Raw genomic sequence first — 25,213 nt, 5'->3', positions numbered from 1 at the left:
TTATAAAGCACTATCTGGAACTTGGAAGAAAATCTCGAGGTGAGCATACACACTCAAGTTGTAGAAATGCTACCTGATCTAGTCTTTATATGATTGACTGAGAGAAAGCGTTACAATTTGTGGCTAGATGTTAACAATAGAGTCTTTGTAAAACGATTATCATGCACAAATGAGGAGAGAGAGTGAAGTGTGGTTGTGTGAGGAGAATACTTTTTGGTGCACATGTACACATTTTATTAGCACATCACTGTGATGGTACCATGTTCACATTCAGCTGTGTTACTGGACAATGTTTGTTTATTATCATGTCATATATTGATTATTATCAATTAAAGATTTTTTAAATTATAGCTTGTCTTCTTTGTTCAAAAGATACTGAAACAAATAAATTAAAGAGTGTCAGTTATTTACATTGTCAATGAAAAAGTAATGTGAAGAAAATATCACTTACATATTTCTCAACTTTATTCAAAAGTAATAGAGAATTGATGTTTTCATTTTTGACTGATTTTATGAATTTTGAAGGTAAAGATTATGAATAATGAACAAGTTTCTGGAAATTGATTTGAAATACATGTGAGAGTGGAAATCTCTCAAAGAAATAGGGGTGATAGGTATACACTTGTCAGTAAACCTATTTACTGGTCATATTTATAGGTTAATACTGTTGCTGACAAATATGTTTACATATATATACCTATACATATTACTCTTTTTTCTTTATTCACTGCCACTGATATGTTACCGATGCATGTCAGTATAACATGAAGATTTTAATGGTGATATTTTAATGAACTACCTTTTTTCATTGACATTTTACTTACTGCAGAGCTACACTTTCATTTTGACAAGTTTCTGAATTCCCCTGCCCCGTAGGAGCTGACAAAGAAGGGCAACTCGTAAGGTTAACAAACATCACTGTTTCTCTATAGCCAGTTAATTTCCAATTCACTGCATTAAAATTGATTAAATAACATAAATACACTTGAACAAAACAGTTTTCATTAAAGTTAATTCAGCAAGATGTAACATCAATCTAATTTCCATCGAACACAGTTGACAGATCTGCCAGGTGAATTTTTCTGGTCTATATTGTCTGTAATTTTATTCCTCCAAACCTTTCCCTTGTATTCGTGTTCCCAATCTTTCCATCCTTGCCAAGATCTGGCCATAGGTGGTATTCATCTTAAAAACAAAATATTTCAGAGAGCAATCACTAGCCTAATGTGATGAGTTGGTTTATATCACAAGCATTTATTTAATTAAGGTAAATATATGTCCTAAACCAATAAGAAAGAAGTAAAGAAAGGTGACTCTAATTTAAGTTGCGATTAATTATTCTCATATTAAATCCTTATCGATCATGTACGAATAAATAACAGATAGATTAGGATAAAACAGCTGTCAGTTGGTTTAATTCAATGCTAAAGGATGTTGGGGTCAATTTAAATATCAACACCATTAGTGAAAGGTATTACCACTATTATCACTTGGAACTCACAAACTGGCTGAAACTTCGAGGAGAGATGTTCCATTAATTGTTCAAGACTAGGGCCAGTTCCTCCAAGTTTGATAGCTAATTTTGATAATCTCTAGAGGACAGCGCAAGAATATCCAAAACATGCTCAAATAATGATAAATCAGGTAATTTTGATGACCAATTTGATACCTGCATATTATTCTGCTGTAGGAAAGTTCAGTTGATGCAATTGGTGAGTGCTGGTTCAACGCCTTACTCGAAAATAGCATCAACAACGATGAACTTTAATCCAGTAATGATAATTATGTGACATTGCAAAAAATGGGTCCAGTGTAGAAATGCCACAATTTCAATTGGCAGACCTTCAACCTCTTGCAGACTGTTTGGGCAGACACTTAATGCCCAAAGAATTTAATTATCATCTCTACTGAGGTTATTAATCAATTGAGCAAGTGTATTAATCATATACAACAGTCAATTCTTGAGTTTGCAAGATTGGCCAGTTTTGGAACTATCTGATGATATTGATCAAGTTTGATTAAAATAACATATCGACTGGCAAATTGTAGTTACACTGCAACCAAAATGCTGTGCCATTCAACATGGAGACTCTCCAGCCTGGATCATGCCTACAGTCCTTTCCTTCTGCATATATGACAGCCGGGCATAATGAATTTATAAATAGCAATATTTGGTGAATTCTTAATTCTGAATTTGAGTTTGAGGTACTTGTATAACCTAGTATTGGTTTGGAGTTTCAGACAGTTTGAGGTACTTGTTTGGCCATAGTATAAGATTAATTAGGAGTTTTAGACAGTTGATGGTAGTACGTATATTGTGGTAGTATTAGATCAATGAGGAGTTTTAGACAGTTGATGGTAGTACGTATATTGTGATAGTATTAGATCAATGAGGAGTTTTAGACAGTTGATGGTAGTACGTATATTGTGGTAGTATTAGATCAATGAGGAGTTTTAAACAGTTGATGGTAGTACGTATATTGTGATAGTATTAGATCAATGAGGAGTTTTAGACAGTTGATGGTAGTACGTATATTGTGGTAGTATTAGATCAATGAGGAGTTTTAGACAGTTGATGGTAGTACGTATATTGTGGTAGTATTAGATCAATGAAGAGTTTTAGACAGTTGATGGTAGTACGTATATTGTGATAGTATTAGATCAATGAGGAGTTTTAAACAGTTGATGGTAGTACGTATATTGTGATAGTATTAGATCCATTAGGAGTTTTAGACCGTTGGTGTACTTACATGATCCTCATAATTCTCTCTCATGGTATTGAGGTACTTGAGCAGTTTAAGACTTGTGCTACACCATCTCTCAGCCTCGTCACACCGTCCTGAACTGAAGTAGAGCAATACACCTAAGTCAATTCTACAATACCTAATATATCATCAATGCAATAGATAACAGCAATTTCCTTGCTGAGCATGAAATATAAGTTTCTTCAATGATTAGTGCATTAAAGTTACAAGGGCCGTCAGAGACAGGTTATGCTCCCCAATTGGAAAAAAACTTAACTATTAAAAATAACAATGGGCAATAACTCCTAAATTGTGCAAAAGAGAGTGATGGTTTTTTTGCACTAAACTTCTCCTTGTTAAGATCTATCTATTTATGTAATTTCATGTTGATAACTTATATAGCTTTAGTGCAATGCTCCAGACAAAATTTAAGTTTGAAAAATAACAAAGGGCAATAACTCCTAAATAATGCAAATGAGAGTGATGGTTTTTATGCACTGCACTTCTCCTTGTTGTGATCCATCTACCTATGAAGTTTTATGTTGGTAACTCTTATAGGTTTTATGTTATGCTCCAGACAAAATAATGACAGACAGACACAAGGACGGACAAATGGACAAAGCAGTAACTATATGCTCGCCTTTCGAGGAGCATAAAAGTGATCAACTTTCATGGGTAAGGGAATCAGTGGAAAGTGATTGTTAAGATCTTAGATTTATGTATTTAAAAAGTTTAGTCTAATTCAACACAACATGGGGATGATTTGCTGTTAGATGGAATGATGGAATAACAGAACAAATATAAACCTGTACAAATCTTTCCTCTATCTTTGTTTCTCAAGGAATAAAAAACACATAGATCGATCTCTGTGTATGCTCAAGATTATTCATGTGTACCTGTAAAAGTTGATACCACAATTCCATGCCTTTGTCATCAGCCAGAGAACCTCCATCTCTGGATACTGACCCTGTAACACAGTAAAACAATTCCTCATTTTAGAAAGAAAAATTTCAAGATCTTTTTCACCCATTTGCAAAAAAAAAATTTCAGGGAGTGGAGGGACAAAGATTAGTATTCCATGGTAATGATAGATGGTTTGTGTAATTGAGCTCTGTATAGTAAAAAAGACTTATCAAGCTATTACCTTTTTTTACACTGCCTACATTCACATCTGTGTAATTTGAGCACTGCCTAACAGAGTATGAGTAAGTATATATCTGTTATCTTTTTAGCTTTTAACTTCTGCAGTGTGAACACTGCACAAGTACATACCAATATTCTTATTTCTGCAACCTGTTTAGTATGAACACTACCTAATAACAAACCTGTGACCTTTTTTCAATAACTTCAATGATCTCCGAGTAATACATGTGAGCCTCTCCTTTGGCTCCAGAGTCCCCTGACAGGGACAGCTGCACCAGGCTATGGAAGAGCTTGCTGTGACAAGAAGATTTCATTAAAGAACGATAAGTTAAATATGCTTATTTACAATCCACCTGATTAGAAAAGATACAAACCAAACTAGAAAATGTGTGCAAGACATGAAACCCCTTGCTCCCCTTGATATCATGATACTGTTGAGTAAGTGTAAGAATTAAACCTGTTGAGAGGTTATTAAAGTATGTTTACAGAATGTGACAGATGGGATGGACAGGTACATAATCACCAGTTTAACAGCTTGTGTTACCTGCACTTGTTAAAGTCTGGCTGAGGCATCTGTAAGTGCTTCCTGATGGCTACTTTTATTGCTCTCACACTTACATTCTTGTTTTGAGCTGGGGGCTCCATTGCCAGGGCTGAAACATGTGAGATAACATGTATACCAAATTTGATTAAAAAAAAAAAAGGAAGGGTCCAATTATGAAATGAAAAGACAAGGATTCTATGAAAATGGATGTCTCGCCTGCTCGGTAAGGTTTATGAAGACAAGTTTTATGGAACAATAGCTATAGATATTCATTGTATTTATTCCATTTATATAATTTGTCCTTTTGTTTGAGATGTGATGAGTAAACTTGCAGATTAGATATTTAGTGTCAAAAGGAACTAAATCCTGAGAATAGATCCATTTATCACAATTACTCACAGAATTAGAATTTTTTAAAAAAATACTGATTTGCTCCAAATATGGCAGGAACAGAAACAACCCACCTAAAATGCTTAAGAATTACCATATGAAGTTTTCAAAATCAGTTTTCTTGCTACAATGACCTTTACTTTTGACCTTTTGACCTGAAAGCAATCCCAAGCAAATACCTTTGTTAAGGTTATTCTACAAAATCATTTTTTTTCTATTTATAGTAAAAGTGACCTTGACCTTTGACCTTCAACCTGAAAAAGCAATCCCAAGCAAGCCCCTTTAGTAAGAAAGCATTGCATGAAGGTTGAGTAGTTGTCCAAAGAAAACTTCAGTTATCTCATGAAAGGCAATCCCCTGTATATTGTAATACTGTCCCTGAACTTTGACCTTCAACCTTCCAAAAAGGATCCACTGTATAAAGTTTGATGCTGATTCACCAAATGGTACTGAAGTTATCATGAAAAAAAGCAAAGTAATGGTGACCTTGACCTCTGAACTTTGGACCTGAAAAGCAATCCCATGCAAGCACTTTTAGTAAGGAAGCACTGTATTTAGTTTGATCTTGATTGGCCAAAGTGAACTTAATTTACTATGAAAAAACTTTTGGGGAGTGGATGACGGCGGCACTGCTGATCACGACACTGCTGATCTAGTAATAGCTATATGGCGCCTTTGGCAGGCAACATAAAAAACTGTATACTTGTGGAAGCTTGATATTACACAACTTAAGGTGCAACTTTTCATCTTATTGATGGAAGTAAACTGCAACTATACCAGCCAGTGTTTCGAACATCTTTGGGTCTGGGTTTGGAAGGCGTAGAGCTTGTTCCAGTGTTTGTTCTGACACAGGATCATTGAGCTTTACTTGGGCCTCAAACTCATACAACAATAGCAAAGTCTCTGTTGTGTCCTTTCCCTTGTTCTCTGTAATGTATCAACAAAAAGTAAAATGATGATATCTTTGTTGAAATATTCTTGATAAAATTTGATTTGTAAGAAGTGTGGTGGACAGGAGAATGTCTTTTAGGCACATATTTAACACACAAGCGATTCTATTTGTTACAGAAATTAAAATATGCAATTCAAATTTATGTCTTTATTGAGTCTTTGATAGTATGCACCAAACCAAATTTGTTCTAAATTCACTTAATCAATCAGTCCTATTATTTATGTAAAAAAAATAAAGAGACTGAAAATAGATGCAACCGCCATGTACACTCCTTTGGACCAGATTATAATTCATGGTCAGATGAAAATGGTTGTTCAAAATTGCCGAAATTTCTTTGAAGAGCATATGGCTTGTAAGTCATATTCAAGTGAAGATATCGCAGACAAGCAGATATGAGTGAACTGATATGTGCCAGTTAATTTACAAATGTATCATATATCAGATTACTTTTCATATGGGAGACAACTCTACCTGTAGGAACCAGCATGTTGTGTTGTAGCTGGTTGATCAGACCTTTACAGTTCTTCACATGTTGCAAAGCTTCTTCCAAACTGTACCTCTAAAATACAAACAACACCTTTTTATTATAACATTGGCTTTGAGTTTCTTGAGATAACTAAATATCAGGTATACATGTTTTAAAGCACTGTCATCACTCCATCAAACAACAGATAGAATGACAGCTTTATATATTACATGGTGTAAATGCTACAGGTCAGTGATAATTTGGACCTCTACAATCAGTTTTTATCAATCAACATATTATACATTAGCAGGATCACTGAAGGAGATAGATTAGACAGAATGGTAATTTAGAGTAAAGATCACCTCAAAACTGATAGAACAGGCACACAACTTATCTTCAGAAAACAATATTCAAAAACTTTTTTGAAATCTACAATTTGCTCAAAAACATCTTTGACAATAGATAACTTATTATGTTTCACATTTTTGAAAAGTTGTTAAATTTATAACTAAGATTCCACTAGTACAAGATAAGGAGTTACTTTCTCAGCCTCGTCCTCTGACACCCTCGCCACCTGCAGACTAGCAGCAGCTGCCATCAGCATGCAAGTCTTCTGTCTTGTTAGGTTAACGTCATCGTCAGGACACAGAGATGATAGCTGTGGACACAATCTACTTTATAATAACCTTTATTGTCAGGACTGCCATTACGATGATGCAGATAAGTTTCTATATTAGAATAGATCTTCATAGTTTCAACCTTAACTCAAACCAGCTTTCATTTCAGTTTGACAACTAAATTTATATTACCTGCTGACAGAGAGAGAAAAGTGTTTTCATTCGTTGTGGACTCTCATCACACTGCAAGGCTAGGTTCCAAGCTGTAACAGTAACAATGGATGACAAAATTCTTGTCAAGAACTCCTAATACATATACTTTAAAGCAACTTCATTTGGTCATAAATAGAGAGTGGTGTTAAGTTAAAGTTGTGATTTATTCCAGTATTCATTTACAGAGACTATATAATAAAGAAATTACCAATTTTGATGAACCAACTGGCTTCATTTTGGATCTGAATCTGATTCTCTTTACTGTCATTTTGGAGCTGAAGTAATTTGTGGTAAGCTGAAACATTCACATGTGTCCATAAAGTGAATTTTATAGCACAGATTAAAATGCATTGATTTCTGAAAATTTAAATGGATTCAAAACTTGATACAAACGGAATAACTGATATACCTTGAAAGGTTAATGCCTAATACATTATATAAATGAATGTTTAGAAATTGGAAAAATAAGAAATGAACCAGTAAAACATAAACATTTTATGATAATTTAACATCTTACCAGTTTGGATGTTTCTATCAGTACTGGAAGGGTCTGTCCTAAAAATACAAATGAAATGCAATGAAACCTGCTTGATTTAAAGCCTATTCAAATATCAAAATATATATATATGAAGCAAATGTCCCTTGGTTGTAACAAGTTCAGTCTTATTAGAGAACAGACAGCCATGAGGACTTACCCTTGGCCATTTTCTTGAGAGGCTAGTCTGAGTCTGATGAGACAGCGGAGGGCTGTAAGAACCTGCCAGGGGTCAGAACAACTGTTAGCAACAGACTCCAATGCCAAGGAAGCCACTACCTGGTGATTCTCCTGCACGCAAAAAACACACTGACTGTAGCTTCACTATGTGCAATCTTTGTAGATACAGTATGCTCATTGGTTGTCAAATTTACAAATAAATATGATGCTCATATAATAATGTAATAATGTTTCTAGGGAATGAGGGCTTGTATGGTTTACCTAAACTGTACTTGTTACAGGCCCCTGTGATTATGCTAAATACCTGTAATATGTAGAGAGAAAATAATGGAATCTTGATGACAGTTCACTATCAGCCATGGGATGAAAGTGTTAAGTCAGCAATTAAATTTTTGAGATGCATGTTCATCTCAAAAGTAATTGAGTATAAATATGACCAGCAGTCTGAGCAGCTCAGTGGATCAGATATCAACCGTTTCTCTAACTGCCTGCTTTATTAATAAGAGAACTATTGAGATGAAAATATACCTTGATGATTTGACAGTTGACTTTACAGTTTTATCCAAATACCAAATAGTGATCAGTAGTACAGACTCATGCAGTCAATTGCCCCCTTTGTTCGGAAACAAAAGCTCACAAACATGGTAATCCATTGCTGTTTGCGTTAAAGATACCGTATTTATTCCAATAAACGCCCCATCTCTAATAAATGCCCAAACCTGTTTTCTCAGTAAATTTCAACAACTCAGGAGTCAGGTTACAAAGCTTACCTTTTAATAAATTTTAAATTCCTGGTATCCATGTACATGAACAAATGAATTTTGGCACAAGAAAATTACACTGTCAAGACATCTACACAAGTAATATCAATTTAATCCACGGTTCATTTCAATATACTGCAGGCCTAACGGCTGGGACTGCCGTACGAACTACTGTCTTCACTTTCACTTTCGCCAGTCTCGCTTTCACTCAGTTCTATTTGTGGAATAGAAGGCGTGTTCACATCACCCATTAAATTTTGCAAAACGTCCTCTGCAGCTTGGACATCCTTTTCACTAAACCCCTGGAATTCCTCATCGTCAGAATCATGCTGGAAAATATGATCCTCGCTACCCTCCAGCGAATTTGTGATACCGCATTTTTTGAACGATATTCTGATTGTGTCCGGGCTAATGCTATCCCATGCTGTCTTGACCCAAGACAACATTACAGCTTTAGATGGGGCTTTACGATTCCCTGCTTTGGTTTTCTCAATGGGGCCACTGAAACACCATTCGTCATACAACTCTCCAAGTTTTTGTTTGAAGGGTTTATTCCACGACACATCGGCTGGCTGTAGCTTACATGTACATCCTCCGGGTATAACACAGATGTCTGAATTATATTTTTGACAAACCAGTTTTTTTACATCTTCAGTAAGATGACCACGGAAAGCGTCCCATACTAATAACCGCCTAGCTGTATTATTCACACCCCAGAGTTTTTTTAACCAAAATTTTATACTTTCCTCGTTTGCCCAGGATTTTTGTCCGGCCCCGTACATGTATACCAAAATACCACTTGGTATGTCATCTTTCGGAAGGGGACGAATGCCTGGCATGTGCACAAGGGGGGCGATTTTAGTCCCATCGGCATATGCTGCCAGTGTCACATTTATTTTTTGTTTTTCGTGGCCAGTACTGTAAACTCTGACCTCCTTTTCCCCCTTTATTGCCAATGCTGATTTTCCTGGCATGTCAAACCACACCGGGGTTTCGTCCATGTTAGCGATATGGCTATCGGGGTATTCTCGTAGCCTACGCATTCTTAACACGAAATTAAAAAAACTGTCACTTCATGTTGTGTCACATGCGTAGATCGCCTGAACGAAATGTTATGTCTCTTTTTGAATTTAGAAAACCAGCCATATGAGGCTTTGAATGATTGACTACCATTTGCCTTATGCATACGCAGGGCCTCAAACCGCAATGCTTTCCCAGTCACTCGTATTCCGGCCTCCCGTCTGTCCTGTAGCCATCTCATCAGATTTTTGTCAATATCTTCATATCTGACATGCCTCTCACCTCCTTTACAGCGTTTAGATGTTTTAAAAAGATTTTTTAATTTTTCTTTGTTTTGACACCAGTCCCGCACTCGTTTTCTGTCAACACGAAACACTTTCGCGGCGGCATGTTTACCCTTCTCCTCTGCGAAGGCGATTACTTGAAAGCAGTGTCGTAATTTCGTTTTGTCCCAGACATTGTTATCAGGTATGTGGGATTTAATAAGAAACAGACTGGCTTATATACCGCTGTGTTTTTTTATTTTGTTATGCAAACTAGGCCTACAAGCGATGATGAACATTGTACGTTTTTGACTGAAGCTGACACGATTGACATCGTGTCATTTCATACAAGAATTCAGGTTATCAGAATGCAATTGACAACAATGTTCAAAGCTATAACGATGTTGGAATTACTGCAGTTTTCAAATGCATTCTTTGCTGAGTAATTCGTTAGTTTGTTAAACAATGTCTTTAAGTGGCAGCCATGGCATGTCACGACCAACAAATTATGTGTTCTATTAATCACCCCCTGTCTGAAAAATTTCACGCCCCCAGGGCGTTTATTGGAATGAATATGGTAAACATCTTTTAAGAAATGCTATCAATACCAGGGTGATGAGTCTCATCGCAAACATTCACAATGAAGCATTTAAGTACATGAAACTAAATTATCTCTCCATCTTACTGTTATTACTGTAAATCAATTTACTACAAAATTCCTTTATATTTGGTTTAATTCAAGATCAAGAGGGATCATATTAATTAGTTTAGAGAATATTAATTATAATTTATGACATTATTATTCATGTAGGTTATGAATTGGTAGAGTCTTTTTGTAAGTTAATATTGAAATAAATCTCACCATAATACAGTGCAATTGTTTGTCACTATTACCTCAAATGCCATCTGTGCTGCCAGACACATGATGCTATGTGCATCTGTACTGTCGTCCCCACGGTCAATGCTGGCTACCATCTCGCACATCTTCTGCAGCACATATTTTGCTACAATGGACATCAAACTCATAGTCAAGCAACTTTTGTGACACCTGAGATCGGTAATAAAATATGGGTGAACATATGGGGCGATACTTTTTTTCACAGATAATGAATTTAAAGTAACTGAAACAATAATATTCACTCACACTGCGACAAGGAAAGGAATCATATCCATGTCTAATAACAAGCCATGGTGTAAAAGACCAGATCTGCTTTTGAACCTACCTTTGTTGATGTCTGCTCCAGCCAGCGAAACTTTATAGAGAATGAATTGGGTATGTAGAGACCTAGGTTCCCATCTTTCAGCCTGTTCAGCTGACTCAAGTGCCTAGTGTCCAGGAAAAAATCCAAAATATCTCAAACAAGGTACACAGTATTCAATAGAATATGATATAATAATTCAAAGTTCTTTTTCTGTATATATCATTTTGGAAATGTTCTAAAAAATACTGACAGCAAAAAAGCTAACACTACAGCTTAATCCAGCAACTAATAGCTGTCAATGCTAGCTCTCTGGATCTTGATGGCATTTAAATTTGACCAGTCTGAACATGAAAAATGGTCAAGGCCATTTGCTAGGGCAAACTTGATATCCCTTATATATCAGCAAAGCCTCTTACATGGAAAGCTTTTTAAGTGAAACAATATCATGACCGAATATATTATTTTCAACAGATGTTTTCACTGAGTCCATCTCTGTGACCTTGAAAGCAAGTCAATATAGCTGGCAGTTTCAGCAGCTAAACATTTCCTCATCCTTATCTGTCACAGTTCCTAGCGTTTTGGAGAAGCAGGGTTACGGGTAGATGTATATATCTCGGCATAAGCTGATACAGCCTTTATTTAAATTCAGTCAAATAAGCAATTTATTGTCAATGAAATGAGAGGCACCAACCTCATTCCTCTGTTCCAGATGTAAATAACAAGATGCTCTGTTCCTGTACAATTTGGCCAGATTATGTGCCTCTATATCCGAGTGAGAGAACAGGCTCAGTGTGTAGTTATACCATTCCAGAGATTCTTTGTAATCTTTCGCCTACAAGTGACAATGTATACTCTATTGGAGGACGTGCACAGAACATGAAAGAACTGAATGTTCTTGCCCCACATCAAAGACATTTAACCATTAGGCATTATCCTTGAGACATGAACTTTTCTATCCAAATTCGATGTTCAATATCTGATGAAGATAGTAAGCCAGTTAACCATTGGTGAAAGGTTAGAGCCAACGTGTGAAGACAACAGTGAAGAGTTTTGGATATATTGTGTGGACATGCAGTGATTGATGCAATGAAACATTTCCACAGAGTAGTTTTTGCCTTCATATTGTTAAATTTGCATTTATATATATTTCAGCTGTGACATCAACATTTGTTTTGTCTGTGTTGATTGACTCACCTCAAATGCTAGAGCTGCTTGCTCCCATAGTACTATATGAAACCTTTTCCTAACAGCAGCATCTAATGGTTTTCCAGTGTTATGAGCTTGAAAAGTAAATTTTGAACACATTTTCCCTCCAAAAAAATTATGTCATATATAACAAATCTCAATATCAAAACTTCAATCAGCTCTTTATTACTTCAATTGACCTAGAATCTAAAGAGACTCGGTTTTGAAGAACTTTTCTTCCTAGGGAAAACATCAATGCTCTAAAGTTAAAAATCTATTAGACATGAGCATCTACAGGCAGAACAATACCACTGCCTGTCTATTCAATTACAAGAGGCCCTCAGGCCTTAACGGTCATCTGACTATGAAGATCTATGTATGAAAGAGGCCAAGTAGGCCTAAAATGAATTGCTCAACTATTCTACAGCTTACAAAAAGACATTGTTGGTTCATAAAAACATTTTCTGCAAACTTGAAATTATATTCTTTATACATGCTTCTACACAAATGCCATTAATCTGACCTATTGCTTGTTGAAAAAGAAATTTTAAAATCTTAATTCACTTAAACCCAGAGATCTTCAATATAGGTCAAGGTCAATCACTTGAACAAATCAGTATCCCTTCATTCACTTATTTTAAAAAACCAATATCAACAGCCTAGATCATTTTAATATTGAGAAGTTGTTTCAATACTTAAACACATTTGACCCCTGTGACCTTTAAAAGGAGAAAAGGTCAATCACATGAACAAATAAGTAACCCTCCATCAGAGCATGCTACAGCCTTAATATCAGCACCATGGACTTTTTAGTAATTGAGAAGAAGTTGTTTAAATATTTCAACACCTTTGATCCCTGTGACCTTGCATGTGGGCCAAGGTCATTCATATTAACAAACTTGTTAATCCTTTATCCAGGGGTCATTTTGGGGCACGATTTCCGCGAATTAATGCGGTCCGAAATGTTCCGAAAGTAGGCACAGGCAACATGGTCGGCCAGCAGAAAATTTCTGCGATGTTTGGCCTAGTAACCGCGCACAAAACTGCATACTGTTAAATGATTAATGACACATAAGTTGTATTTTGTATTCTGTGGTTTCTAGTCATCTCATGAATACTCTTTCGTTGGATACTTTTGTCTTTAAAACTGTTGTTGAAGGCCACTGAAGCCATAAATAAAGGTTGTTAACTTGTTATTTGTAAAGGACTCTCATTGAATTTCAAAATCTCTCTCACATTGACAGTAGTGAGAGAATTTCTCTCCCTGAAAAAATTAATCAAAATAATCCCTGTTTATCCCAGAATTATACTGTTCAATATCAGCACCCTATCATCCCATCATGTTACAGGCCCAATATTAGCACCCTGCGCCTTTTGGTTATTGAGAAGAAGTCATTTGAATGGAAAGTTTTTGCACAATGCATGATAATGGATTAAACATGATGGCTATGGTTCATCCAGACACTTTAGATCAGATGACCTAAAAACATGGAAATACAATATTGTCCAATCCAAATTTCATTACATTAATTCTTTTGACCAAGATCTATGATTATTGATTGGTTGTATCTCATTTGTCTCCAAGAAGCTGTTGATAAATAACAGATTGCTTTGCATACAATTATGTCTTTTTGAGGTGTTTTTTACTTGGGATTAATGAAGTTCTGCAGTACGAAAAGCTGAACCTTGGATTAAAGAGTAAATGATGGATTCTTTTTATCAAGTCTCTTTGACATCCCTGTCTATATTTGTATGTTGAGTCTAGACACCAGGTTTGTTATGACCTCTGAAATGTCTTATATAGCTTTAAAGCTCTACCTGTAATTGATTCCTCCACAAAGTCTTTAGCTTCCTTGATCTTTCCCATCTGTATTAATAGCTCCAGCAGACAGACAATAATACTTCCTACATCTGGTGATGTCTCAAATGTCTTCAACAAAGTTTTAGTGACCTCCATGGCAATATCAGTCCTGATTAATGAGATTTTATCAACTCAGTACATTTATAGAATCCACATTACATAATCAAACATTCACTACATAGATCTCACATCAATAATTGCGTCTGAAGATTTCCTACCTGAGTTTTCTTTTAAATGAGGTAGAGTGAATTTGAATAGCTGGTGTGAAAATCTTTGAAAATCTTAAAACTATTGAATTACAAAAGATGAAATGACAGCTTTAATGAAACCTTCATACAGTGCTCCTCTCTTGAATATCATTTGCATCTTGCTATTAGTGTAAATACATCTCAGGTCTTGCATGTTCATTATCTTTATATCATCACAATCATGCTCCCCTACCATTCGAATGTTGTTACATACATATGTAAAGGACAGGAATCATAAAGAGACAGCGTCATTTTCTAATGAAACATCCAATGCTGGCCATATGAGAAATAGATCATGCTAAAAATTATACTAAAGCAATTAAATGAATTGATATTTGATCATTCCCAAGTTTCCTGAAAATCAAATGAAAGGATGAACTCATGATGCCGAAATCCCTTCATTACATAGACCGTAATCTGGACAGGCAAATGTCCCATCAATACATACCTGTTATGTTTGTCCCATCATTACATACCTGTTATGTTTGTCCCATCATTACATACCTGTTATGTTTGTCCCATCATTACATACCTGTTATGTTTGTCCCATCATTACATACCTGTTATGTTTGTCCCATCATTACATACCTATTATGTTGGGACACTAGTTGTACAACATTGAGTCCAATGTCAACAGTTACATCAGACTGATGCAGAACATCTTCAATGGCTGAAACAATCAACATTTCTACCTTGATTCTGCATTTAAGGAAAACTTTCAAAGTCTAAGGAGAAGTTTTGTTACCAATAAACCAATCTATAAATAGTCAATTTATGTGCATTAATTTAATGAAATTAATTAAATATGAGTCAAAGGTGAATTTAAATTGTCGCTCACTACTGAATGTTTTGTTGCAGTTATAATAAGAAGGTTACCTTTCTCAATGGCTCCATCTTCCTCACCAATAAACAGGAGTACACGCAGACTTAGATAAAATCCAGCTGGGTGTGGATGTTCCTGGGTAAAAAAAATGTATGTATTGTTATTTTTGTTGTGGAACAATTTAGGACACTTAAATTAAGATAACTGAAAATAAATGGTAAAAACATCAGATAAGTTACAGTAAGTACATTATGGTTAATTTACAGAATTCTATGAGCTAATAATGAATGAAGCTATATCTTATTTTAGTTTTGCTTAATGAGTCATTTCAGGAAAATAAAAATACCTCTATTGAAAAATATGCATGACAGCATTTTAACTATAATCTACATTTTCAAAAATTCACTGCATATGCTCTGTAAGAAAGGAAAATATAACTGGAAACTTTCCCTGTTATAGCTGCAAATGGAACAGATGAATATACTGAAAGGAATAAGAAAAACAATTAGGAATTTCCAGGTCAACTACGGGAAATAGAAAAGGGTTTTAGAATGTAATTATGGTGTAACTGGAAGATAGTTGACCACTCTGTCATCTACGAGAATTTCATTTGTGTACGTTTAGTAAACCTTTCAAATCTGACGTTGATTCAAGAGTACCTCTTTCAAAATGAAGTGCGTACTGGACCCACCAATATCATGCGTGCCCCCCATGAGCTGCAGTAACTGCATGAACTCTTTTGTGCATTGAATTGATCAGGGTATTAACCCTCCTCATTGATAAACGATTCCATTCCTCATCCAGCGCCAACGCCAACTGAGCGACGTTGATTGGAGGATTCGGCCTACGTCTTTTCCTTCTGTCCAACTTGTCTCATAAATGTTCTATTGGGGAGAGGTCAGGGCTGTATGGGGGCCAGTCTAGGGTGGGGACATTGTTTGCTGCAAGATAACCACAACAAACCCTCGCTACATGCAGCCAGGCATTGTCCTGCTGAAATGTCAGTTGACGCTGCTGTACTAGAGGAACAACATGAGGCGCTAGGACTTGATCTCTATAGCAGACGGCCGTGAGATTTCCCTGAATAACGACCAGAGGAGTCTTGATACTATGCACAATCCCTCCTTATACCATGACCAATCCTCATTCTCTATCACACAAGCATATGCATAGTGCTCGTGGGTACGTCTATAGACACAACCTCGGGCGTCTGCCCGGTAAAGCGAAAACCTGGACTCATCTGAGAACAGGACCCTTCTCCAACGTTGCATTGGGAAGCGTCTTACGGAATGTGCGTTCAGCCATTGCATTCGTCTGGCACATTGCCACGCATTAAGCTGTGGTCCAACATATAGCCGCCGCAGTCTTAGACCAAACACACGCAGTCGAGTACGCTCTGTCTTTGGATCAATTGGAACATGATGACGCCCAATTGTGTTCCTTGCTGTTTCCCTGGCCATCAGAAAGCGATTGCGAAAATCGCATTGCCCTATCCTGCCGAAGCATTGTCACACGAGGGCGATTGCTTTGGGGACGGTCTGCAACCCTTCCGGTGGCATGAAGTCTTTGGATGAGACGGCAAATGTTCGATGGATGGACTCCAAATTGATTAGCGACCTGATTTTGCGGGGTACCTTGCATAAGAAGTGCAATGGCATGACCCCTGTCAACTTCGGACAGTCATGGCATTTTTTACGGTGAACTGTTCATGCTCAAAATGTGGGAAATCAAGACGGATGTGTCTGAAGATTTGCACACAAAGATTTTGAACCAATCCTTTATACTGGGTTTGAGATATCGTGCTTTTGTCTCTTATTCTTTTGTACAAGCGGCGTGCGCAGTTTAGTTATGCATCAGTGGTTTTAATATGGTACCATAGGAACCTAACTCAAATGCACACATTTGTCAAGTTTCAAGGGTGTATGTCAAGGATTTAATTTACAATATTAACTTTCTGCTAATTGCGTTTCTTTTTCCTGTCAGTATAGATGTAATTTTCAAAAAATATACAAATAACTAGTGGAGTCTAATGACTTTAATTTTGTTGGATTCTATTGAACATTACTGAAAAATTACTTATGAGGAAGATTCTTTGACAACACCTACTGTATTAGCCAGTGTCACAGCATTTAAGGCTTTCTGGCTATGTTCTTTGGCATTCCATTCCAGGTAGGCATTAGCAAGCAACCTCAATGTGCGTGCCTGAAATCAAGTACAATTATGCACATATAAAAATTGCCAGAGATAACATATTTAATTAATTATCAATAAAAAAAATCCTAAATGAGAATAATTCTTGTTTAGGATTTTCAAACCTTTCTTCATTCAATAACATTTAATTACTATGAAATTCAATGATTCAGTATATAATTTTTTTGAGCTTATAAATCTTCTGGGATTCCAGAGAAAACCAGCTAATTTTCTTCCTGACAAAGACACTGACATGTTAATATGGTTCCATTATGTACTTGAGAGCATATCATCATTCTGCTTTCTGTAAGTTTTATATTCCACATAAGTGTATAAATATCTATTTCTAGATTTGTTTACTTCTAAATTCTGATACTCTCTCAAGAAACAAAATTGAAGATGGATAGAATGTTACTGTATAATTACATTGTACTGGGCACAAGAAAATCTGCTAACTATATCTATGTATTTGTATTGCCTATTGGTATTTACTTGATTTCGGGATCCAATAGTTTGTCGACCTTTGCCTAACTCAAAACTCTCCCGCAGCCACATGACCCCCTGCTCATACTTTTCTTGTTGGTACATGTCCACTCCAAAGTTATAACACAGCATAGAGAGGTAGCCACCCTGAAAAAAAAATGTATGCATAACAGTTGAAATTGTGCTCATCTGCATACTCAAATATCAATCTACTTGCAGTGGTTGAAGCCTGTTAGTAAGCTTTAAGAAAATCTGTCATAAATAAAAGGATCATAGGCCCTGGCTTTGCTTGGCTGGAATCGCTTCCTCAAAACTAAAGGAAAAGAATTCTAAATATCCAAGCACACAACACATAACATATCTATTTTCCCCATTGTGCCCAAACCCTCTGTCCTAGGGGGATCAGAAAAAACATTCATACTACAGACCGAATTCAGACAAATTCCTCCCATTCCTACAGAAGGATTTAAAAGAATTTGTTCTATTTACCCTAAAATAGGTTCTGCCCCTCCTGCCGCAGAGTGTCGAGACCTAATGTCTATACAAAATAAATTCCCCTTCACCAAGGACTGCTTACAGCAAAACCCGGTTCCTGCAGGAATCACCAACTGTTTATACAAAATTCTTTCCCTTTCACCCAAGAATGCTACTGACTAAATTTGGGCAAAATTCAATCATTGCTATAGGAGAAGTAGGATTTTAAAGAATTTGCTCTGTTTCCCCTATTGGGCCTCGTTCATCTGGCCCCAGGAATCCAAGACCCATCATTTATACAAATTGATTCCCCTTCACCCTAGAATGCTTCAGACCAGGTTTAGGCCAAATCCAGTTATTCCTACAAGGGAAGTAGGATTTTAAAGAATGTGCTCTGTTTTCCCCATTGGGCCCTATTCCTCTGGTCTCATGCCAACTGTTTATACAAATTTGATTCCCCTTAACACAACAATGTGAGGGACCAAATTTGGGCAGACTCTAATCATTCCTACAGGAGGAGTACGATTTTAAAGAATTAACTCTATTTCCCCTATTGGGCTTTGTTCATCTGGCCCAGGGAGGTCAGTCACACTATTTAAACTAAGAATGCTTCTGACCAAATTTGGTAAAAATCCACTCAGTTGTTCATGATGAGTAGTGTTTTTAGAAAAAGTTGATGGAATGCAGTGGCATAAGCTCACTGGTCCTTCTGACCAGGAGAACTTAATACTTCCATTTTTTGATAATTACTGACTTTCCTGACAAACATCCTTTAATAGTTCCTTTATGCAGCTTAATGGTGATTTGAATGTTTTGAAGCTTTTGATATATAATGATTGAAATTTTGAAAGTTTGACAAGAATACATTGCAGTAAAAAAATTGAATTTAAATTGATAATTGATACTGAGAAATAAGCACTTACCTCTCTTGGGAAATTTGGCAGCATTTCCTTTGCAAGAAGTACCAAATCTAATGCCTTCTGTTGGTTTTGTTGTGTCAAAGCCTTGGTATAACACATAACAGGCATATCACAGTGGTAGATATGCTCATTGTATAACCAATACAAAGCAACAAAATGTTGAAAACATTGGAATTGAATGAAAAGAAAATACATTAAAATTAATTTACATTATTAATTTGATATGATGATATTATTTGATGTGACAAAGAAATCAAAGATCTTCTGATACCTGAAAATGATCTTAAATGTAAAAAAAAATATCTGATTGTTGAAATTTCTTTTTTGTATGACATATCAAAAATTAATTTTAGGTGTATATGTATTGCATTCCTTCCTTTCTTATAAATAAAAAGAAAAAAAATAGAAACAAAAACACAGAAAAATAAAGACTCATGAAATTTGTACAAGCTACTTATTTTAACTCTTTCTAAACATTTGTCTCCATATCATAGTTTCTTGGTGAATACTCACTGCTTCTGCTTTGTAACATAGAAGTTTAAACATGTCCTGTAGTATTTCTGTCTTCTGTTTATCTACCACCTCAGCAGCAATACCATCATTCTTTCTTTCTACAACAGCTCTCTGTACTGAAGCTACAAACTGAATGATGAAATACCATAGGTAGGAAGTGTGTCACAGATATTGTATTTTATTTGAATTCATAGATAACAATAAAATAATTGTACACTGGTAGTATGCATATATCAATATCTTTTCATTTCTTTCAATTAGAATATTAATCTTCAACAAGGTGTGTTTATGAAACACTATGCCCCCAGCTGAAACAAAATTCTAAAATAGGACATTAAAACTGTACTATGTAAGGCATACACTAATTGTATGCACACTTTGTGAAACACTTCATTGTGGTAATGATTTTGTTTTACTTTCAAATGTAGGTCAAACAATATGGTCAAGGTCAAATGGTCAAAAATTTTGGTACACCTGGAAAAGTTTGCCACAAGGAGTACACATGCCAAATATGAAAGCCATACCTCTTACCTGCAGTATATTTAGGGCAAGGTTAAAGTTGACAATAGACAAACAGACAGCACAAAAACAATATGCCATGATATTTCAAGCTGGGGGCATAAAAACAATATGCCATGATATTTCAAGCTGGGGGCATAAAAACAATATTACTGAACAAATTTGATAATTCATAAAAATTTTAAATGATTGATATGCAGTTGCCGTTTTTTCAAGACAAATTAACAAATGGAAAATAAACTACATGCAATATAGGTAAAAGATTTTATCTAATCAGTCAGGGCAAAATAGGAAACCTACCTAATCAGTGATGGCAAGATATATCTACCTATCATTGAGGGCTAGACAGGACACCTACCTAATCATTGAGGTCTAGACAGGCGACCTACCTACCGGTAATCAGTGAGGGCTAAATAGGAGACCTACCTACTCAAGCAGAGCGAGTTAACAGGACCATCTAATCAGTAATAGGGCTAGATGTTTTGCCTTTAATAGTTTGTCTTGTTTCTTTTAGGCAAAACTGAATGTTTCATGTGCAATACTGTGGACAAGACAAAAAGGCTAGTTTGATCCTTTAATGTACATCCAGCAATTCACAAGTTCATGTAATGGGGTTATCATAATGGCTTTGAAGTTGGGTTTTGCTTCTTTGTAATCTTCAAAAGGAGCATAATCACCCTGTGATTGATCAGGTTTTTTCCCTTGCATTCAATCAAATTGCTTTGCTTGTGCCTTCAATTTTGCCATGACATGTTCCAGGGATGTAGAGAGCAAAAGTAATCCCTGGAGTATCCAAGATACTCTTGTAACTGCTTAGTTAAATGAATTTGAGTTGCAAGGAGAAAGAAGTCACAGAACAGAGAGAAAGAGAAAGAAAAATTAATGATAGAGGTTTTGAAAGTGACTGAGTAGGACAAAAAGATCATTTTTAGATTCTCCAATGTTCCCTGAGCATTAGATATAGAGGAAAACAGAGAGTGGTGTGAGCTACAGATTGGCCACCTCAGATACACCTAAACTAAGATAAAGCTGGTGCAATCTGCACCTGAAGGAGGAACGGGAGCTGGTCAATACTGGTTACCAGCAGTAGCAGACTTACCTGATCAGTGAGGAGGAAGACTTGATCCGCCATAACAGGATCTTTGCTATCTGTGAGATATTTAGTCATCTTTTAATTCATTGTCTAACCAAAGATCCATTCACACATTGTGAATACTTATTACATTTTAGTAAGAAACCAGCAATGTCTTCCAGACTAAAATCATAACCACTATTTTCTAAGAAAAATGTTTATATGCTTTAATTTATAATCAATATTGACCCTGTACTAAGCATAAAAGAAAATTAGTCAGTAAGACTAGCTTATCATACAACTATTCAGTTTTGCTTATTTGTTAATTTAAAACTATGACGCTTTTTATGTTGTTCATTTCTATAATCAAAGATTGAACATACATATTAAACATCCTTTAAAGCTCCAAACAAAGCCAGGTACAAATATATGTATGCAAAAAAAACATGTTTTAGAACAGGCACAAAATATGTATACTGTATATGTATGTATTTGTTAACACATTGCAGTTGTTCCAAAATTGTGGATGCCATCATCAAGTTAATGCTCTCACCTAGCCATGCTCGACCCGCCTTCATTCCCATCTGAAATATCATGAAGTGGGCACATACACATATCCATTGATTATCAAACACAATGTACAGCTTTTAATTGCTTTATATAACCTATTCAAATATTGCTAGCAGAGAACTGGAGTATTCATCCTGCGAGAAGAACAGGAGGCAGTAAATGTTATTAGCTTCTGGTTCTAGGTGAGTAGGTGGGCATATGAAAGGACAATGGTGCAGCTTCTGTTGACAGTTTATACCAAAAAAGCAATAGATGAAAGTCATATCAGCCTTATTTCTAGGCTGCTAAATAAGTATGGTATGTATTATACAGTTCTGAGTAGCTTTTAAAAGTCACATTAACTCTGGTAAATAGTTCCGTGAATGTAATGATATCAAATTTCTATTTGATGTTTAATGAAAGCATTTGCTAAGAGACTTTTTTTTATTGAGGATGAAAAATAATTACCACTATTTTCTTTCTCCATGTATTTTCATTGAACTCAGAGGGGGTTGAACAATCCACCAAAAGAAAGGCGACATGTCTCACTACAGAAAATAAATTACCAATGTTACCAAATGAACTGCCTGGAATTGCATTTGACAAGTGAGAATGGGTGTTAAGTGTCATACAGCATCATATCCATTATTGTGGGAAGTGATAAACATGTCAAAAACCATTGAAAAGGCTTATTTTATTTTATCTATCTGATCAACCAATCACTTAGATTTTGATTCGCCTAAACCAAAATACTCTACCTTTTAGAACATTAATAAAAGTACAACAATTAACATCCAAAGATACTGACACAATGTTTACACTTTTACAATGAATAAAATAGATTTTTTTGAGACTACTAACCAATAAGGCCTGTATCACCAACCAGTTTTTGGTTTAGAAATTGCTTCATCTAAACTAAATCAACCTTTTACACCAAATTCCAATTGCACCTGAGCACAGGGACTTGGTATGAACCCCCAATCCATGGATCATATATATGTATTATAGTTACTACATATATACAGACCACGTGTCGAAAAATTTGTGCCAAGTCCCTATGCACCCGAAGAGATACTTCCATTCAAATTTGAAATTTGGACAATATCCTTTTATTCTTTCAGAAAAAGGATTCTAAAATAATTGGAATGAATTCTAATATTTCTCCCTTGGGACAGGATCGTGTCATTCCTACTGAAGAATAAGGGTTTTAAAGAATTTACTCTATTTTTTGCTATTGGGCACTGCCCCTCCCATCCCACAAGCAGAGACCCAGAGTGTATATTAAACTGATTCCCATTCATCAAAGGATGCTTCAGACAAAATTGGAATAGAAACCACATATTCCTACAGAAGAAGGATTTTAAAGAGTTTGGTCAATCTCCCCAGTTGCCCCTCCCCCTGTTTTGTTGGCCAAATACCACAAGCAAGAAATTGAGATTTTATTTTGTCTTAACAGTGGAAATTTGAGGGGCACTTGGAATAAACAACTGATCCCAGAGGGATATTGTTGCCCACCTTTGTTTAGTCTCCATTTGTGTTCTTTCAAAGTTGGAACTTTTCCTTTTATTCAATTTCCCTTCTTTCCTATTATATGAAATTTGTTGACAGCCAAATAAAAGATGTCTGCTTGCCAGCATTTTATTTTTCTGATCATGTCTCAAAATGACTAGGAACCAAGTGGAACCTACATGAGATTAGAAAAAGATCCATTCAGTCTTTCTCAAGAAATAGCATTGACAAACATTCATTTCAGAATCCAAGATGACCACCAGGAAACCATTTTACTTTTCTGATCTGTTCCAAAATCCAAACAGCAATTCTAGGGACCAAGGGGAACCTGCATGTGAAATTTGAAAGATCCATCCAGTACTTTTTTAAGAAACAGGGAAATAAGAATTGTTCAAGACAATGGACAGAAGATGGACACAAGCCACTTTGAACAGTCCACTGTTGCTAATGGTTGACAAGAAAATAAAAATTCTCAATGTAGCGTCTTCCACCAGATAAAAAAGATTGAATAGATTTTGATGACTTCACTTGAAAAAGCTAACATGTACAATTGGAAATGTCTTTAAATAGGGCACTGAATTTGGCAAATTGGCACAACAAAAATAGATGTTGGATAAATTTGATTTTACACGTAGTGCATTATCAATGTATCATCACTGAAGACAAGGATTTGTGAACTATAACAGCTTTGGTGGACATGTAACTACTTACATTTTGCATTTACCAAGACAGGAATAGAGTCTTTGGTTTTCAGAGCAACTGCTATATTCCAAAGATCGACTGCATGTGTCTCTAGCTAGTCAAATGAAAGAATATAAATGATTTAAATTTTCTATTATAAACCTTTCAGAACACCAGACATACATATATAATATTTCAAGAATTGTTCTGTTCACCTCATTTTAGTGTTTCATCAATATAAATCAAAGATAAATGTTACAGCATGGAAAAAGGTTTTTTTTGTTTGTTTTGTTTTTAACCTCTTCATTTTTCAAAGATTCAAAAGCTACTAACTATTGAAACAGCAATTCTCTGTTCTGGTACCATATGTGTGGCTTCCTCATGTAGTCTAGTTACCAGTGACATGACTTTGTCTATCTGATCAAGCCACTGTTTATTGGCACCATTATCAGCTTTACATATTTCTTTTAATAATGCTGTAATGGAAAGCAAATAAGAAATTGGAGATTTTTTTATTATAGTTTTATTGTGATATCTTAATTCAAGTCGAAATATCCAAAATTTCGTTTTCACCATATCTAGTTAAAATTTCCATACAAAAAGGAATTCATAGCAAGTTGGATTTTAACTTAAAATATGCTGCAATTGATCCCCTGTACATTTCTCGGCACTAGCTGAAAAGCTTGTGATGCTAACAAGCAAGTAAGTTTATGTGCATAGTGTTAGTATTAAGCACATATTTCCTCAGACTCCTTGGCATACACCAATTTGCAACAGGAGACATTTTTAACCGACACCATAAACCTGTCAATCTAATCCGAAATGTCTAACTTCTGGTGTACATGTAAAAGAAAGGGAAATTCAATACATGTCTATTATCATGTAGGAAAATGGTACTCAAGTGTGAAGTGGCTAGGCCCAGAGGGACTTGGCACGAATTTCCAACCCATGATCGATATGTCTGTATTATAGTCAACATAATGCATATATATACCATGAGTTGGGAATTCGTGCCAAGTGCAAGTCCCTGAGACTAGACGGTATACTGCCATATAGCCTGGTAAAATGAATTTTGGATTCGTTCTTGAGTGTCTAGCTAGCCTTGTTGGAACATACCCTGAATTTGTGCAATGACAATTTGAAGTTCTTGAAACAT

The 25,213-nt window shown here is 35.7% G+C and overlaps 1 protein-coding gene across 1 annotated transcript; it reads right to left on the bottom strand.

Annotated features, from left to right (window-relative positions):
* Positions 1-1,104: 1,104 nt before the first annotated feature.
* Positions 1,105-25,213, bottom strand: LOC132547887 (testis-expressed protein 11-like). The gene is given in 30 exon segments (XM_060211692.1): positions 1,105-1,185; positions 2,751-2,844; positions 3,641-3,711; positions 4,070-4,181; positions 4,432-4,540; positions 5,599-5,748; positions 6,245-6,332; positions 6,781-6,897; positions 7,049-7,131; positions 7,134-7,148; positions 7,278-7,364; positions 7,587-7,624; positions 7,765-7,895; positions 10,723-10,832; positions 11,052-11,154; positions 11,722-11,862; positions 12,225-12,310; positions 14,034-14,185; positions 14,913-14,994; positions 15,201-15,282; positions 17,254-17,349; positions 17,830-17,967; positions 19,218-19,298; positions 19,728-19,856; positions 21,346-21,395; positions 21,872-21,902; positions 22,336-22,415; positions 24,088-24,172; positions 24,391-24,533; positions 25,174-25,213. Coding segments are annotated over 30 exon segments (2,805 nt in total).

The sequence above is a fragment of the Ylistrum balloti genome, unplaced genomic scaffold (assembly GCF_031769215.1).
Source record: "Ylistrum balloti isolate Yb309-2 unplaced genomic scaffold, AGI_CSIRO_Ybal_v1 Utg369988, whole genome shotgun sequence".
NCBI lineage: Eukaryota > Metazoa > Mollusca > Bivalvia > Pectinida > Pectinidae > Ylistrum > Ylistrum balloti.
Note: the sequence above shows the minus strand (reverse complement) of the source record. Positions and strands in the feature narration are given on the sequence as shown.